Source organism: Eubalaena glacialis, chromosome 3, assembly GCF_028564815.1.
Source record: "Eubalaena glacialis isolate mEubGla1 chromosome 3, mEubGla1.1.hap2.+ XY, whole genome shotgun sequence".
In the NCBI taxonomy this organism is placed as follows: Eukaryota; Metazoa; Chordata; class Mammalia; order Artiodactyla; family Balaenidae; genus Eubalaena; species Eubalaena glacialis.
Genome location: NC_083718.1, coordinates 54,215,245 through 54,234,307, shown reverse-complemented (window position 1 = coordinate 54,234,307; position 19,063 = coordinate 54,215,245). Strand labels below are relative to the sequence as shown.

At 36.9% G+C, this 19,063-nt stretch overlaps 1 protein-coding gene across 1 annotated transcript in view; it reads left to right on the top strand.

The window, feature by feature from the left end:
• The window catches only part of AXDND1 (axonemal dynein light chain domain containing 1), an 89,903-nt gene that overhangs the window by 28,303 nt on the left and 42,537 nt on the right, over positions 1 to 19,063 (top strand). The window contains exons 10-16 of the mRNA XM_061185665.1: positions 5,086 to 5,226; positions 5,921 to 6,025; positions 9,406 to 9,526; positions 13,033 to 13,134; positions 14,296 to 14,459; positions 15,991 to 16,066; positions 18,309 to 18,543. Of these exons, the coding sequence (XP_061041648.1) occupies positions 5,086 to 5,226; positions 5,921 to 6,025; positions 9,406 to 9,526; positions 13,033 to 13,134; positions 14,296 to 14,459; positions 15,991 to 16,066; positions 18,309 to 18,543 (944 nt within the window). The remainder of the gene's footprint in view (positions 1 to 5,085; positions 5,227 to 5,920; positions 6,026 to 9,405; positions 9,527 to 13,032; positions 13,135 to 14,295; positions 14,460 to 15,990; positions 16,067 to 18,308; positions 18,544 to 19,063) is intronic.

The following is a 19,063-nucleotide window of genomic DNA, read 5'->3' as shown; positions in this document are numbered from 1 at the left end:
GGGAGCGGTACGGAGGAGGCGGGGCGAGCCTGCGGCGGCAGAAGCCGGCGTGACGTTGCAGCAGCCTGAGGCGCGCCGTGCGCTCTCCCGGGGAAGTTGTCCCCGGATTACGGGAGCCTGGCCGTGGCGGGCTGCACAGGCTCCCGGGAGGGGCGGTGTGGAGAATGACCTGTGCTCGCCCACAGGCTGTTTGGTGGCGGCAGCAGCAGCCTTAGCGTCTCATGCCCGTCTCTGGGGTCCGCGCTGATAGCCGCGGCTCGCGCCCGTCTCTGGAGTTCGTTTAAGTGGCGCTCTGAATCCCCTCTCCTTGCACGCCGCGAAACAAAGAGGCAAGAAAAAGTCTCCCGCCTCCTCGGCAGCTGCAGACTTTTTCTCGTGCACCCTCCCGGCTAGTTGTGGTGCGCTAGACCCTTCAGGCTGTGTTCACACAGCCAACCCCAGTCCTCTCCCTGGGATCCGACCGAAGCTCGCGCCTCAGCTCCCAGCCCCCGCCCGCCCCGGCGGGTGAGCAGACAAGCCTCTCGGGCTGGTGAGTGCTGCTCGGCGCCGAGCCTCTGTGCGGGAATCTCTCCGTTTTTCCCTCTGCGTCCCTGTTGCTGTGGGATCCGTGCTGATAGCCGCGGCTCGCGCCCGTCTCTGGAGCTCGTTTAGGCGGCGCTCTGAATCCCCTCTCCTTGCGCGCCGCGAAACAAAGAGGCAAGAAAAAGTCTCCTGCCTCTTTGGCAGCTGCAGTCTTTTTCCCGGACTCCCTCCCGGCTAGCACCGAAGCCCGAGCCCCAGCTCCCAGGCCCCGCCCGCCCCGGCGGCTGAGCAGACAAGCCTCTCGGGCTGGTGAGTGCTGGTCGGCACCGCTCCTCTGTGCGGGAATCTCCGCTTTGCCCTCCGCACCACTGTGGCTGCGCTCTCCTCCGTGGCTCCGAAGCTTCCCCCCTCTGCTACCCGCAGTCTCTGCCCACGAAGGGGCTTCCTAGTGTGTGGAAACCTTTCCTCCTTCACGGCTCCCTCCCACTGGTGCAGGTCCCGTCCCTATTCTTTTGTCTCTGTTATTTCTTTTTTCTTTTGCCCTACCCAAGTACGTGGGGATTTTCTTGCCTTTTGGGAGGTCTGACGTCTTCTGCCAGCGTTCAGTGGGTGTTCTGTAGGAGCAGTTCCACGTGTAGATGTATTTCTCATGTATCTGTGGGGAGGAAGGTGATCTCCGCGTCTTACTCTTCCGCCATCTTGCCCCTCCCTCTATCATACACTTTTAAAGGGTGAATTTTATGGCATGTAAATTATATCTCAATAAAAATTACGAAGTGTACATCAGTAGTCATCTCATCATTGTGATTCCTCATTTACATTGCCCATATTACTTTGTGTATCAAATTTCACATAAGAAAAAATTTAAACACCTTCTTTATATAAGTGTAATCTACCTTCCTATAACTTCTACCTGCTAATCCTAATTTTGTACTCTGAAAATCCTCAAAAGTAGTCCATTCTTTCTTTCACCTTATAGCTCTTTAAATATTTGAAAACAGCCATTTTGTCTTTCCTCTTATGCATTCTGTTACTTAGGCTAAATATCCCCAGTTCTTTCAAGTTTTCTTAGTGAAATATACTACACATGGAAAGCACACTAATTTGTCCATGTTGATTTCAAAATATGGTATCAGTCGGTATCACAACATTACAGTATCATACAGAATAGTTCACGGTCCTAAAAACCCTTGCGCATCACCTATTTATCCCTCCTCCCTTCCCATCCCCCCTCACCCTGAACCTTCAGTAACCACCGATCTTTTTACTGTCTCTATCCTTTTTCTCTTTTCTAGACCATCATACAGTTGAGGTAATATGTTATGTGGTCTTTCCAGACTGGTTTCTTTACTCTCACTTGAATTTTAATCTGATGAAAAATTTCCTGACCATTATTTTGTGGAATTCATTAAATTCTGGGCACCATATCATTGCTTTGGAACAATTTGACTATGATGTGTCTTGGTGTAGTTTTCTTCATGTTTCTTATGCTTGGTATTCATTGAGCTTTTTGGATCTGTGAATTTATATTTTTCATGAAATATGGAAATTTTTTGGCTCATTTTTCTTCAAGTATTTTTTCTGCCCTCCCCCTCTTCAGGGGAGTCTATTTATATATATCTTAGGCCACTAATAATTAAATTATCCCACAGGTCACTGATGTTGTGAAATCTTTAAATTATTTTTTTCTCTTTTTCTGTTCATTTTGGATAGCTTCTATTGCTGTATCTTCAAGTTCACTAATCTTTTCTTCTGCAGTATCTAATCTGCTTTTAATCCCACCCAGTGATATTTTCATCTGAGATGCTGTAGTTTTCATTTCTAGAAGCTCAATTAGGGTCTTTTAAAAAATACTATCCATGTCTCCTTAACTTTTTGAACATATGGAATATAGTTATGATAACTTTTAATGTTCTTGTCTGTTAATTCTAACATTTATGCCATTTCTGGGTCAGTTTTGATTGACTGATTTTTCACCTCATGGTTGTGTTTTCCTACTTCTTTGCATGCTTGGTAATTTTGATTGAATGGCAGACATTGTGAATTTTACGTTAGTGGATGCTATGTATTTTTGTACTCTGAAAAATATTCTTGAGCTTTATTCTGGGACACAACTGTTACTTGAAAACAGTTTGACCTTTTGGGACCTTTAGGCAGGACCAGAACAGTGCTCAATTTAGGGCTAATTATTCCTGAATACTGAGACTAGACTTTTCTTTGTATTTTATCCTCTTCCCCATGAATCATGAATTTTTCCAGTTTGGCTAGGTGGAACAGGCATGATTTTGAGCCATGTGTGAGTGCCAGGCACTCTTACCTTTGATCCTTTCAGATGGTTCTTTCCCTGGTCTCAGATAGTTTCTTCGCATTTATGCCCTGATCATTACTTAGCTGAATACTTGAGGGGGTCCCTCTGTAGACCTCCAGAGGTCTCTCTGTGCAGCTCTTTTCTCCCTGGTAGCTTGTCCTCTGAACTCTAGCCACTTTCATCTCTCTAGACTCTTAGCTCTGTCTCCTTAAATTAGGGAGTCCAGTGGGGTCCTCATGGGTTCCATCTCCTTATTGCATGGCCTGAAAACTCTCTCAGGCCAGCAAGTTGGAGCAATCATAGTGCTTACCTTATTTATTTCTGGTGTCTCAGTAATCACTTTCTTTCATTGCTTGATACCCAGTGTCTCAAAAATTGTTTCACATACTGTGTCTTTTTTTGTTGTTGTCATTGTTATTTTAGGAAGGAGAATGTATTTGGTTCCTCTGGATTTCTTTTTTTATTTCTTGTACCTATATCTGTACCACGATCCTATGTATAAATTAATGTCCTTCATAAGTTTTGGAGAAGTATCAGTGATGATCTCTTTGATGAATTCTCTCTGTTTTCTCTTTCTGGAACTCTAATTAGACATATTAGATCTTCTCATTCTATGCTCTTTGTCTCTTTATCTCTATTTCATAATTTCCACCTCCTTGTCTCTGTGCTGCATTCTCGGTATTTTTTCCAGGACATTAATACCCTCTTTAGCTACATCTATTCTGCTGTAACTCATCTATTGAGTTTTACAGTTTGATAATTACATTTTTCCCCTGAGAGTTCTGTTGGTTTGTGTCCATATCTGTCTCATCATATTTGATAAGTTTTTTGTTGCTTATTCATGTTTAAATTCCACCTTTTATTTCTCAGACATTTCATGCATAGTTTTGTATTCTAAATCTGATAATTCTAATACATGAAGACCATTGGTATTTAAATCTACTGTGTTGTTTCTTCTGCATCTCATTCATGATGGTTTATTTACATGAGTATTTTCCAGTCTTTGCTTGTGTGACTAATATTTGGCTAATCTTAATCATGAAATCCTCAGGGTATAAATCATGGATGCTTCCTGAAGAGATGATTTGTATTTTTTCTTTTCTGGAATCTTGGCTTCATCCAATAGTCCTACTCCCAGGTTGCCCACTTTGAAGAAAGCCCAAGGCTTAGTCTCTGGGACCCAATGTTGGTATTTTTACTGGGCCACCTCTGACCTTGGGTTTTCCTAGTGAATACTGGTTCCACCTCCCACTCCATTGTTATCTTACCGTATTTAGTTTGTTGTTGTTTTTTCATCCCTAGAGACTTCTATTTCTTTCTGTGAGCCCAGTAATGCTTCAAGAAGTATGCTTTATCATGGATATAGTTGTGTTGTAATGGGAAGGCCCTTCAGAATACTTTGTCCCTATATTGCCATGAGGGAAGGTCCTAAAGAAGGTGTTTTAAAAATTGATACGTCCCAATGTATGAGCTGCACATTGAGCTGATAAACTCCCTGTCACTTTAAGTGTTTAAGCAAGGGCTGGATAATTCTTTTTGTCAGTGGGTGAGAGATCAAGCTAAATGATTATTTCAACTCAAAGATATTAAAATTCTAGGGTCTCAGGCTTAGAATACAATACCTAGATCACTTTTAAAATAAATGAAGACTGCTCAGTTACGGTATTTATAATTTATCATCTGTGATCATTTCCAAATATTTTGTTTGGTTTTATTCAGAAGCAAGAGAAATTACTTCTTAGTACTTAAAGACTTCTTTGTCTTTGTTTATTTTTAAACAGTTGGTGTCTTTTTACATTTTGGTCAGTTTGAGAAAGTGGTTTTATTCATGAATTCAACTATTTACAAAAAAAACTATTTAGAAAAATTCTAATATATTCAAGGCACTCTGTTAGATGTTGTAAATGTGTAAATATGTAAGACATAGTTTTTATCCTGATAGAGTTTATAATTTAGAAGAAGAAATTAAAAAGTCCTTATTTTGTTTTACATCTCAGACATTTATATTCCAAATAATTATGACTCTGATTAAAATTCTCCACATTTCATTCACTTGGAATGCTCATTCATTCATGAGCATGGCAGGAATTCACAGCCTAGATCCTTTTCTTTTTCTGTCTTTTTCTCCCCACGTATCTTTTGTGAGTATCTGTTCACTATTTCTTTCCCTAACATTACTTTCTCTCTCACATATTTTCTGGCTCGTTTTTCCTTTTCTTCTGCATGATGTCTTGGTTTCCTTCTTTCTCATACAGAGAGCGGTATGTACAAATGCTTGACCAAATTGCCTGGCATATGACTGACTTCTACAAAGACATGGTAACTCAGCGAGTGATGGACCAGCGCATTTTAGAAGAACTGTACAATTTTAAGAATGTTATTGAGGAACTGACCAGGTAAAAACTGTGCTTATCAAAGCCCTGTCTCTAAAGAGAGTAAAAAATACTCAGGGAAAGTAGAATGATTAAAGGTGAGGACTCTCTGATTCTCTTTTCGTGTTTTGCAAGAGAACAGAAAGACCTGGATATAACTGTAGAAACGGGTTACACAGGTTAACACAAAACTAGGGCTCTGTTGTATGTTTGATAGGGAAAAGACTCTTGTTCTTCCTTCCAAAATAGAGATGCTTATCTTAGTTTGGTTTACAGAGCAGTGCCGTGATTATGGATGTTAAGGTTCAAATCCCAAAGAGAATAAACATTATATATAATAGCAATCACATTTAGTGATCAACCAGCCTTGTGGCAAGATGATTAGTGGCAAGAATGAAGAGGATAGGATAGGCATGTCAGAGGGTAGGATAGAGCAGCCTTAAGGCCTTGCCTGCCAGCATCTGCCTTCACTCCATTCTAAAGAATCCTCCCCATCTTCCTTCTGCCTTTTCTAGCCAGTCTGATACCATTTCCAAACCTGGTAAGAGTCCACCTGAATGAACACTAGATTTCTTGATTTGGTTTATAAGGTAGAAAAACTAGGAAGAGATGTACACATAATAACTGAGAAGATTCCTGAGTATAAATCTGATTTCCTAGGTAGAAACATTTTCAAAATCTTCAACTATGAATACAAAATTTCCTTGCTTTATTTCAGGGAGCTGTGTTTGGTTCGGGCACATGATATGAAATTAACAAAGGAAGCAGAGAAGGCCCACAGAGCTTTGGCACAAGCTCTTTTAGACGCTGAAAAGAATGCCAGGTGACTTACCGAATGTTAGCCATTATGTCATACTTGCTTCACACCTTATTTCAAGAAATAAAATTTTTTAGAAGCATTTGAAGTTTTTTGAATTACAACAGTGCTTGAAGGAGTTAATATATGTTAAAGTTCATTGTATATATTAACTCTTCCACACACTGTTGTAATACACATCTTGTGTCGTCCTTGTGTGAGAATTTTCCAAGGGGGGTAAACCTAGAAGTGGAATTACTGGGTCATAGGATATGCATAGCCTTGTCTTGCTGGATGTTACCAGATACTCCACAAAGTAGTTGTACCAGTGTATCCTCTAATCAGTGTATGAGATTTCCCTTTTGCTCATATCTTTTATCAGTCTGATAGATATGAAATGTACCTGGTTTTTGTTTGCATTTTCCTAGTTAGTAGTGTGAGTCTAGTTCTTTTTTAGATTTTAGTGACTCTACTGTGGTCCTAATGTTTTTATTCTATTTCAGGGGTTAGCAGACTTTTTCTGTAAAGGGCCAGATGGTGAGATATGGTTTCTGATGCAACTACTCAATCAACTCTTCCTTTGTAATGTGTGCCACTGTAGTGCAAAAGCAGCCAAGGACAATACCAGAACATGATTGTGTTCCAATAAAATTTATTTATTGACACCGAAATCTGAATTTATAATATTTCCATGTGTTACAGAATATTATTCTCCTATTGTTTTTTAACCATTAAAAAATATAAAAAGTAAATCAAATATATAAAAAATAAAAAAAGTAAAATTCTTCGCTCATGTGCTATATAAAAACAAGTGGTGGGCCGGGTTTGACCCACAGGCTGTAGTTTGCTAACCTCTATTCTATTTCATTTTCATATTCTATTTTGTTTTCTGTTAGAGTTCTGATTACTAGGAAGCTCTTGGGTATGTATCAAAAGATATATTTGATTGCATTTTAATTTTTTATTTAGTTGATTTAAAATATTATTATATTATCATAGAAGCAGTACATGTGCCTTATAAGAAAATTAGAAAACACAGACAAGTGAAAATAAATTTTTAAAAATCACAATTTCGGGACTTCCCTGGTGGTCCAGTGGTTAAGACTCCGCTCTACCAATGCAGGGGACCTGAGTTCAATCCCTGGTCAGGGAACTAGATCCTGAATGCCGCAACTAAAGATCCCGCATGCCTCAACGAAGATCCCACACGCAACAATGAAGATCCTGTGTGCTGCAACTGAGACCTGATGCAGCTAAAAATAAAATAAAATTAAAAAATAAAAAATAAATAAATCTTTAAAAAATAAATAAATTAGAATTTTCTTTTGTGCTAATGTCGATTATCAGAACAAAACATCTTCTAAAATCAGAGAGAAGGGGAAGAAAAGACAGAAAAAAAAATCTCATTTTCTTTAAACATTGATGGTTCTGAAGTATGATGGTTCATTTTTTGTGTGTGTGATTAGATATTGTAGGTAATATTTTTTTCTTATAATGACTAATTATTTTGTTGAAAATTTGGAAAATACAGAAACATAAATAAAAAAATTAAAAACATTCACAATTCTCTTACAGTTAACTACTATTAATATTTCAATATATTTTTCTTTTTTCTATATATTTTTTATAAAAATGATATAAACTGAATATGTACTATTATCATTTGGGTTTTCTTGTTTTATGTTGTACACAAAAATTTTTCCTATGTACCAGAGTATTAAGAACATGATCTTTATTTTTTATTTATTTTTAAAATTATTAATTAATTAATTATTTTTGGCTGTGTTGGGTCTTCATTGCTGTGCATGGGCTTTCTCTAGTTGCGGTGAGCCGGGGCTACTCTTCGTTGAGGTGCGCAGGCTTCTCATTGCGGTGGCTTTTCTTGTTGCGGAGCACGGCTCTAGGAGTGTGGGCTTCAGTAGTTGTGGCACGTGGGCTCTAGAGTGTAGGCTCAGTAGTTGTGGCTCATGGGCTTAGTTGCTCCGCGGCATGTGGGATCTTCCCGGACCAAGGCTTGAACCCATGTCCCCTGCATTGGCAGGCAGATTCTTAACCACTGCACCACCAGGGAAGTCCTAAGAACATGATCTTTAATTAGCTACAGAATATTTTCATCATAGAGCTGCATTATATATTTTATTTGGCCAGTCCCTTGTTGTTGGACATTAAGATTGTTTCTGAATTTTTTCTTTGGCTGCTATAAATAAGGGTCATTCATATATACACTACCAAATGTAAAATGGGTGGCTTTTTGGAGCTGCTGCGTAGCACGGGGAGATCAGCTTGATGCTTTGTGACAACCTAGAGTGGTGGGATAGGGAGGGTGGGAGGGAGGCTCAAGAGGGAGGGGATATGGGGATATATGTATACATATAGCTGATTTACTTTGTTGTACAGCAGAAACTAACACAACATTGTAAAGCAATTATACTCCAATAAAGATATTTTTTTAAAAAGATAAATAAGGATCATTAATTCCCTTTTTAAAATTGAGGTCTTTTAGATAGTAAAGTGCATAACTCTTAAGGTTATTGCTTGTTGAATTTTTATATGTATATTCATCTGTGTGCCACCTACAGTGATTAATTTTTTCTCAGTTTGAACACGTGGAAGCCTCCAAATAGAAGGAGGCTTTAGGAACTGGTGTTGGCAGTTAATGGCTTTCAACAAAATTAGAAGAATTTTGTGTCACTGGCCTTTTATTCTTACAGAAAAGTTAATATTCCTTAGGAGGAAGTGTTTCAAAAGGTTTGTGAAAGGCTACCAATCACTTTACAAATTCTGTGTTTGTATTTAATCTCAGAAGGGCTTTTAATTCTAAAAGAAGCTTCAGTGTAAGTTAGAAGGAAAAGGTATGTTCTGGTAAACAAGAAGAAAAAAGATTTAAGAAAAATGTACTTAATTATACTTAAGCTTTTGGTTGATTGGTAGAGAATTTCTTTAAATCTTATACTAATTATATATAATTTTTAAATGTAGCTCACAATTATTGGGCTTTGTGCCTTTGTATCTTCTTAATAAAGAATCCTAAATTCTGTGAGAAAAAAATAAATGAAAACAGCTATATTACTACTACTTGTATTCAGAATTTTTCATTAGATATAGTGTTGTTATACCACTGGAGTACCATGGTGTGAAAATTCTAGTGAATAAAGAAGAATATGATGAAAAGTGTTTAGAGCAGGGAACAATATATTGAACTTTTTACTTTAGGACCTTTGTAAGATTTATTCATGAAATGTGAGTATTTTTCTTCTATTTCACTGTATATTAGTGTTACTAATATATCCAGAAGTTATACCATAATTACCTTGTGACGAGTTTTAAAGGAACAAATTGCCTACTTTAGAACAAAGTTATTTTTTAAGATATGTATTTATATAGCTGTTTTTAAATTTTTCTTTTAGAATTGTAGAAGAATATCATGACTTATATACATTACAAAGAGGAAGGATGGAGAGTGATATTAAACAGTTAATGGCAGAAAGAGATATCTGGAGCTCAGCCACATATGAATTGTCCGTAAAGGTTGGTTCATCTGAAATTGTAACTTATTTTTTGGCTAGATAAAGTTTCATTTTACAGTTTTCAATAATCTAGACAAAATTTTTATTTTTATTTTAATTTTTAATTTCTTTTTTACTTTTTTTTTTTTGGCTGCGTTGGGTCTTCGTTGCTGCATGTGGGCTTTCTCTAGTTGCAGTGAGCGGGGGCTACTCTTTGTTGCAGTGTGCGGGCTTCTCATTTTGGTGGCTTCTCTTGTTGCGGAGCATGGGCTCTAGGTGCGCGGGCTTCAGTAGTTGCAGCACGTGGGCTCAGTAGTTGCAGCATGCGGGCCCTAGAGTGCATGGGCTTCAGTAGTTGCGGTGCATGGGCTCTAGGGTGCGCAGGCTTCAGTAGTTGTGGCCTGCGGGCTTTAGAGCGTAGGCTCAGCAGTTGTGGCACATGGGCTTAATTGCTCCACGGCATGTGGGATCTTCCTGGACCAGGGCTTGAACCCATGTCTCCTCCATTGGCAGGCGGATTCTTGACCACTGCACCACCAGGGAAGTCCCCAAAATTTTATTTTATTTTTAAATTTTTATTGAAGTACAGTTGATTTACAATGTTGTGTTTAATTTCTGCTGTACAGCAAAGTGACTCAGTTATACATATATATACATTGTTTTTCATATTTTCCATTGTGGTTTATCAGAGGATATTGAATATAGTTCCCTGTGCTATACAGTAGGACCTTGTTGTTTATTTGTCCTATATATAATAGCTTGCATCTGCTAATCCCAAACTCCCAATCATTCCCTCCCCGATCCCCCTTACCTTTGGCAACCACAAGTCTGTTCTCTATATCTGTGAGTCCGTTTTTGTTTTGTAGATATGTTCATTTCTGTCATATTTTAGATTCCACATGTAAGTGATATTGTGGTATTTGTTTCTGACTTACTTCACTTAGTATGATAATCTCTAGGTCCATCCATGTTGCTGCAAATGGCATTATTTCATTCTTTTTAATGGCTGAGTAATATTTCATTGTGTGTGTGTATATATATATATATCTTTTTAAATTTTTTAAAATTTTTATTTTTTTAATTAATTTTTTATTGGCGTATAGTTGATTTACAATGTTGTATTAGTTTCTGCTGTACAGCAAAGTGAATCAGTTATACATATACATATATCCACTCTTTTTTAGATTCTGTTCCCATGTAGGTCATTACAGAGTACTGAGTTCCCTGTGCTATACAGTAGGTTCTTATTCATTATCTGTTTTATATATAGTAGTGTGTATATGTCAATCCCAATCCCCCAATTTATCCTTCCCAACCCCTCTTTCCCCCTTGGTAACCATGTTTGTTTTCTACATCTTTGACTCTATTTCTGTTTTGTAAATAGGTTCATTTGTACTTTTTTTTTAGGTTCCACATGTAAGAGATATCATATGATATTTGTCTTTCTCTGTCTGACTTACTTCACATGGTCTCTAGGTCCATCTGTGTTGCTGCAAATGGCATTATTTTGTTCTTTTTAATGGCTGAGTAATATTCCATTGTGTGTGTGTGTGTTTGTGTGTACCACATCTTTATCCATTCATCTGCTGATGGACATTTAGGTTGGTTCCATGTAGACAAAATTTTAAAAAATGAAGATGTATATTTAATTGATGAATAATGCAGCTATTCTATTATGGGCCTTGAAAAGGAAAAGTTACATTGTTTTCTTTTGTTTATTCTCTATTGGATAGCTGGCTATTGTCCAATTAAGGGCTCTTTTTCCACCAGAACCTATGAGTATGAGCCAGAATTCTATTTCTGTTGTTTGTGAACATGTTAAAACTTTCAACTTTAATTATACACTAATAAACTAGGGAAAGTGGTTCTTATTTTTTTACATAATGTAACTGTATTACGATCACTTGATAACTCACTTTGGTTCTATTACCTTGGTACCCAAGATGACAACTGACTTGAAATATAGCAGCCTGTGGACAATTATAGTGATGCTTTAGGAAAATAGTAATGTCCCACAATACAGTGTTCTATTTTTCTAAAATGTTTGCTGGTTGGTTGCCTAATTTCACATCTGAGAATTATAATATTAACAATAAATTATGACCCTCAACAGATTCAAATTTTTATCCCATTTTCCTCTTTAATAGTCAGACCTCATCTACGACACAGATGTTCCATTCTGATGCAGAACTTTAAAAGGGACATTGACATGTCGGAGAAAACAATTGTGAAAGTAAATATATAATATAAGAAACAAACCTGGAAAAGAAACAGACTCACAGATTCAGAGAACAAACTAGTAGTTACCAGTGGGGAGAGGGAAAGGGGGAGGGGCAAGATAGGGTAGGGGATTGAGGTACGAACTACTAAGTATAAAATAAATAAGCTACAAGGATACATTGTACAGCACAGAGAATATAGCCAATATTTTATAATAACTATAAATGGAATATAACCTTTAAAAATTGTCTGTCACTATGTTGTACACCTGAAACTTATATAATATTGTACATCAACTATACCTCAGTCTAAAAGAAAAAAGAAACAAATCTGGGAGCTAGCATGTTCAGTAGGAGAAAAACAGATGACAAGTGAGTTCCCTCACTCTAGAAGTATTTAAACAGTAGAGAACTAACTGACCAGTGGTAAGAGATTTCTGTAGAAGAATACCTTGAATTAATGGGGCTTTGTGTTGGATCATCCCTAATAGGAAATAACAGCTATAATGTCAACTCCCTGAAAATAAGGACTTTGTTCACCGATATACGCACAGTGTCCTGAACAGTCAGTCATTCACTGAATGACTATATAATTGATTCAGTATATCAGTGGTTCTCAAAGTATGGTCCATGGACCCCCTTGAAGGTCCATAAAACCCTTCATGAGGTGAAAACTAGTGTCATTGTAACACTGAGTTATCATCTGCCTTTTTCATTCTCATTCAGATATGAATGTACAGTGGATTTTTCTTGAAGCTACATGGTATGGGATATTGCAACAGATTGAATTCAAAAACAAATGAAAATCCAGCTCTATTCTATTAAAACAAACATTAAAGAGATTTGTAGAAATGTGAAACTGCGTGTTCTTTTCACTAATTTTTTTTGTTTTAGAAAATATAGTTATTTTTCAGAAAAACTATGTTAAATATATAATGGGCTTATTAATGTTTAAGTGAATTAACAAATACATATTTTAAATAATTTCAGTTTTCCAATGCAATAAGTAAAAATAGATATAATCCATATAAACAAAAGCTCTTCGGAGTTCTCAATAATTTTTAAGAGTATAAAGGAGTTTTGAGATAAAAATTGAGAACCTCTGCTATATACTATGTTCAACTTGGTTCCAGTTCAGTAGTTTCAGAAAACGAATTTATGATTCAAGTTAGTTCATGATTTAAATAAGAAATTGTGATTGAATTAATGATTCAATGAAAAATTGGTACGTGAAATTGGTTTGGGTTTAAAAAATTATAATGGTTTGTTAATGTTTTAGGTTCCTAATCTTAGTACTTTCTAAAAATAGGTAATTGAAAGAAATAACGTCATGTTGGCTAAAAGACTTTACCTCAATGAAAAAGGCTGGAATAAATATACTAAGCATTTCATCATACTGCTGTCAACTAAGGTAAAGCTCAATTCACTTAAGTCATGGGAAAAGCGACTCCAACTGTTGAGGGTTGAGGCTACAAGAAGCCTTTGTTAATTTATAGATTTTTTTAAAATTTAATTAATTAATTAATTTATTTTTGGCTGTGTTGGGTCTTCGTTGCTGCGCATGGGCTTTCCCTAGCTGCGGCCAGCAGGGGCTACTCTTCTTTGCTGTGCGTGGGCTTCTCACTGCGGTGGCTTCTCTTGTTGTGGAGCATGGGCTCTGGAGCACAGGCTCAGTAGTTGTGGCGCACGGGCTTAGTTGCTCTGCGGCATGTGGGATCTTCCCCCCCGAACCCGTGTCCCCTGCATTGACAGGTGGATTCTTAACCACTGCGCCACCAGGGAAGTCCCTAATTTATAGATTAAATTTTAAATATAGTTTTATATTTGTGCTTTATTGGGAGCAAAATGAAAAATCTAAGGAAAAGTGAATAAAGGCCCTTCTTTACATTTGTCTTCTATAATAATTAGAGCAATTTAAGCAATTTGTCTAAGTTAATAACACTGCACATGTTACTTATAGTGTTATAGTGCTTAAACAAAAGTGTAACTGTGTTCATTGAAATAATTGCATTATTGATGCATTCTGTGCAATATTATGGAAAAATTCAGTGAGCACACTAGGTTGAAAAGGAAGGAGGTGACATTTAGTATGTTTCTAGAGCCAAACCATTTACACTAGTCATTTCGTTTAATTCTTATAACAGTCCTGTGAGATATATATTAGGGTCTTTATTTTATAGATAAGAAAACTTAATCTCAAGTTAAATAATATCCCCCAAGATTATACAGCCAGTCAATGGCTAAGATTTACATTTGGTTCTGTTTGGCTTTGAAATTCCTGTTCTTTCCAATGTACTGCACTGCCTGCCAAATCCTATGAGGAAACTGGGTTCATGTTGCAAAGGAAAAAATCTTGTTCCTAATGCTTTTTTTATTGTGGAAAAATTCACCACCAAAGGGACTGTGTAATAGTGTCACTGATATCTTGAAAGAGGAATATCTTTTCAATTTTTGGATCCATTTTCTACATATGACTCTAGTATTGCAATATTAATAATGGCCTGGTGTATGCTAATAAATATTTGTTACATGAATAAATGGATCAATGGTTTAATTCCATGCATTTATCTAGGACACTGCAGACCTTGCACTGTTGCAGAAGTTGACGGAGAAATGGAGAAATTTAGTGAATAAATTTAAACAGGAAGTGGAACAAAATGAAGAGTCTACAAGAGAAAAATTGCAAAGTGTTAAGGATGGCCTTGTCAAATGGCAGCAGTTCTTCAGAAATAATACGTGGGTCTCCAAGAATCTTGTTTTTCTGATTATGTGACATCATGTTTGATAACTCAGTCCAATTCTTCCTCTCTTTTTATCTTGTTTCTCTTTTACCTTGTAATTACTCTACCATTGATTTTCGTTAGGTAACCAGCTGCCCTTACATGGGCACAATCCTGCTAGGAGCTTGAATGGTCTTGCAGTTTCTAGTGCTAATCATCTCTGATCATCTTGATCCCTGTACCCAACTGCTGCTGCTTCCACTTAAGTCCAACTCTTTTTCTTTTCTTCTCTTCACTCTCTTTTTAAAATCAAGTCAACTTATGTCATTACTCTTGGCAAACTTGAATATCTGGATCCATCTGCAAATTCTGTAGCATAGTGCATGTGCTGAGAAGTGGAATCAATGACTGGCAGTTATAAGGAGGTTGATTCTGATTGGATATCATATCTTGTAACAATTAGAGAAATTTGACAATGGAAGAAGCTGCCTTCCTTTGTTAATTAACAAAGTAGTTAATTGGAGACTGGATGACTACATCACAGCCAAGGTTAGTGGGAATCCATACTTTGAATGCAGGCTGGACTCAGTGATTTCTAAAGGTTTTTTTTGTTTTTTAAACTTTAAGATGCTTCGTCTGTTGAGGAAACACATTTAGGTACCATTTCCATTTCAAATTGAGAAGAGCGGTTTCAGCTTTTCATATCCTCTAAGACAGCTGTCCCCAGCCTTTTTGGCACCAGGGACCGGTTTCGTGGAAGACAGTTTTTCCACGGACTGGTTGGGAGGGATGATTTCGGGATGATTCAAGAGCATTACATTTATTGTGCACTTTATTTCTATTATTATTACATCCGCTCCAGCTGAGATCATCAGGTATTAGATCCTGGAGGCTGGGATCTAAACCCAAACTGCCTGGATCTAAACCTGCTCTAAGAGGTTTCCCAGTGAGTAGATTTGGAAGTTGTGGAAGCTGAAGCTGGTACATATCCGAGCTGGTTGCTGCTGCCATTGCCGGCTTCTACTGTGTGTTGACGCTCAGCTGGGAGAGGAGCACAGGTGGCAGTGGTTCCCTTCTCCCTTTCTCCTCAGGAACTTCTTTACCAAGAGCTTTCTCCTTGTGAGGCTTCAAAAGATACTAAAGGAAACTCTTAACAGAAGTTGGGGCTCCTGACCTAAATGTTGAGTTTTAATTGTTCTTTAGGCTTCCTTTCTATTTATATATTGTTTTGGCCGCTGTGTTCCACAGGAATCATTCTTATGATGACCTAATTTTGGGTGCTGAGGACCCAGAGACCACTCTTTTAATACTGTCATGGCCTCTGACCCTGTAACTTGCTTACTCAGGTCTGATTAGGGTCTAAATTTATATTTATATTTGTAAATTTAAAAATAAATGCCTATGAGGGAGAGGCTGAACCTGAAAGGCATTTGGGAAAATCATCAGGGAGAAACATATTATTAATTGTTATAAATGTGTGGATTCACGATTTTCTCTGTTTATATCTTGTTATGAGACCATGCTCTTGCTCTTTTTCCTTCTTTCAGTGGAAAAGACATTTTATCCCCTAGTAAAGAAAATACATTTGAATCAGTTGTTCCAGACTTCAAGCAGTGGCGAAAGGTAAGACTTTCTAGTAAACAGCTTGGTAATCAAAATGCTGTTTGTAAACTTGTCACTCTTCACCTACAACTGAGTCACATCTCATCCTTTAAAAATGCCATACTAGGTTTTACTAGGAAAGCATCAAGACTACAGGGGCTTTTAAAAGTACTCTTAAAGATTCTATTTTCAGTTCTATTTTAGATTTTCGAGTCAAAGTTAGGCTGCCAGAAAAAAATTGGGAAAAGATACTTGGATGGCAGTTAGGGTAGTTCTGATTCTCTCATCTAATTGTCGGACATAAGTAACATCTGTGCCTCTCATGTACCTGGCTTTTTTCTTTCTTTTTTTAAAATAAATAAATTTATTTATTTATTTTATTTTTGGCTGCTTTGGGTCTTCGTTGCTGCATGCAGGCTTTCTCTAGTTGCGGCAAGCGGGGGTTACTCTTTGTTGCGGTGCACGGGCTTCTCATTGCGGTGGCTTCTCTTGTTGTGGAGCACGGGCTCTAGGCACAAGGGCTTAAGTAGTTGTGCTCGTGGGCTCTAGAGCACAGGCTCAGTAGTTGTGGCGCATGGGCTTAGTTGCTCCGTGGCCTGCGGGATCTTCCCGGACCAGGGATGGAACCTGTGACCCCTGCATTGGCAGGCGGATTCCCTGCCACCAGGGAAGTCCCTACCTGGCTTTTTTCTTAAGGACAAATTGGACTTTTAAAATTAATAACATCTTTTTTAAAAATTGTGGTAAAATATACATAACATAAAATTTACCATTTTAATCATTTTTAAGTGTACAGTTCAGTGGCATTAAGTACATTCACATTGTTGTGCAACCATCACCACCATTCATGTCCAGAACTTTTTTATCTTCCTGAACTGAAACTCTACCCATTAAACAAACAATAAGTCCTCATTTCCTCCTCCTCCCAGCCCCTGGCAACCACCATTCTACTTTCTGTCTTTATAAATTTGACTACTCTAGGCACCTCATATGAATGAAATCATATAGAATTAGTCCTTTTGTGACTGACTTATTCCCTTCAGCATAATATCCATAAGGTTCATCCATGTTACGGCATATATCGGAATTTCCTTCCTTCTTAAGGTCAAATCATATTCCATTGTATGTATATATCACACTTTGTTTATTAATAACATCTTTTTAAAAGGGTTCAAACTTTGAAAATAGGTTTCATTAATCAAATTACTATCATGTTATAGTAGTCTGACAAGGAAAAATATATGATATTGAAATCCTCCAATGTGAACATCAAACTCATGACCTAATGAAATCTCATCCAGATCCCAGGAAACCATTTTCTTTTGTTTTGGAATGATTTGAGCAGAATATTCTAAGAATTGAAGATGTTTGTTGTCATATATACAACATAGCTAGTTTAGTGACTTTTTTTTTTTTTTTTACTGTTTATCTGTTTGACATTGCATAGATAAAATTGAAAAAAATCATGCTTTTTTTAGTAGGAATAATAATAATTCTCATTCATTAACTTGTCAGGCTGAAGGTGCTTTCCACATGTTGCTTTACTTATTCTTCATAGCATCCACATGATGCAGGTTTTATAATCCCCATCTCACAGATGTGGAAATTGAAGGTTAGAAATGTTAAGTAACTTGCCTTAGTTTTCTGTAAATGGTAAATGGCTGAGTCAGAATTTGAGTCCATGTCTCTCCAATTCCAAAATTCTTACCCTTAATTGCTCTGCTACAGTGCTTCCCTATACTGATTACTGATAAGTGTGGGTGATTTGTTTCCATTATCTGAGTCACAAATAATGGCAAGCTTTATATATAGGTTGCACTTTATTTTTTCCACAAATATTTATTGATATGTCAGATATAGCACTTGGACTTGGGGTTAAACAGATAAATGAAAACCTATACATTCTACGAACTTTCCCAGTTTAGTGGGGATCATGTAAACAGAAATATTACATCCTTACCAAAGCAAATAGTAATTAAAAATGCTCAGCTCTCTGAGACTTAATTGCCTATCACTAATTTTTTTACCTATATAGGATATAATATAATTATTTTCATCCCTGGTAAACTATGGGTTATCTTACAGAGTACCAAAATTAATTAAAATTCACTTTAACTTTGAAAATAAAGTATATGTCATATGAAGAAATGGTACGACAAATAATAATAAGATATGTAATTCCAAAATATTTAGGAGTCACCTGAGTAGACTTTGAAATCAGTGAACAATGTGCTAACTTCCTCATCCCCCTTTCACTCTCTAGATGTTGACTGAAGACAAAGACAAGTTTTCTGGGGATCTTCTAGTGTCAAAATATGCTTCTCTCAAGATTATTAAACATTTACAGGAAAGCTGGACAGATATTGGGCTTGGGATATTTAGTCGCCATAAAAGTATGGAGGGAAGGATACCACCAGAGCAGAAGCACATGGAGGAAATTGTGAAAAGTACAGGAAGACTCTACGAAGAATTTGAAATAAGAATAAATGGGGATAATGGTAAGGAAAAAAAAAACAATGATAATGATAATTAGATGGCTTGACAATATAAAGCATTTTAATAGTAATTATTTTCAATACAATTAATATTTAAAAACAAAATAATACATATAGTTTTAAAAATCAAGGAATATAAAGCATGGAGCATCACTTTATTGAGATATAAGTCATATACTGTACAATTCATCTATTTAAAGTATACAATTTGATGATTTTTAGTATATTCACAGACATATGCAACCAGATGGTAAATGGTTTAAAATAAAAGAGGAAGTCAAAATGATGAATGAGAGTGAAATTAACAAATCATTTTGAATACTCCTAAAAGATTAAAGTTTACTGATGAAGGCAGTGGGAATATTTTCATCAAGGACAAGAAAAAGTTTGTTTTTAAATTATTTCTCTTTATATATCTCTGAGATGGGAGCATTTTCATATCTTATTTTGCAAATGAGTTTAGACAAAATTATAGAGAGGGTATTTTGCCATGATCTCACAGTGACTCAGTCAAAAATTAGAA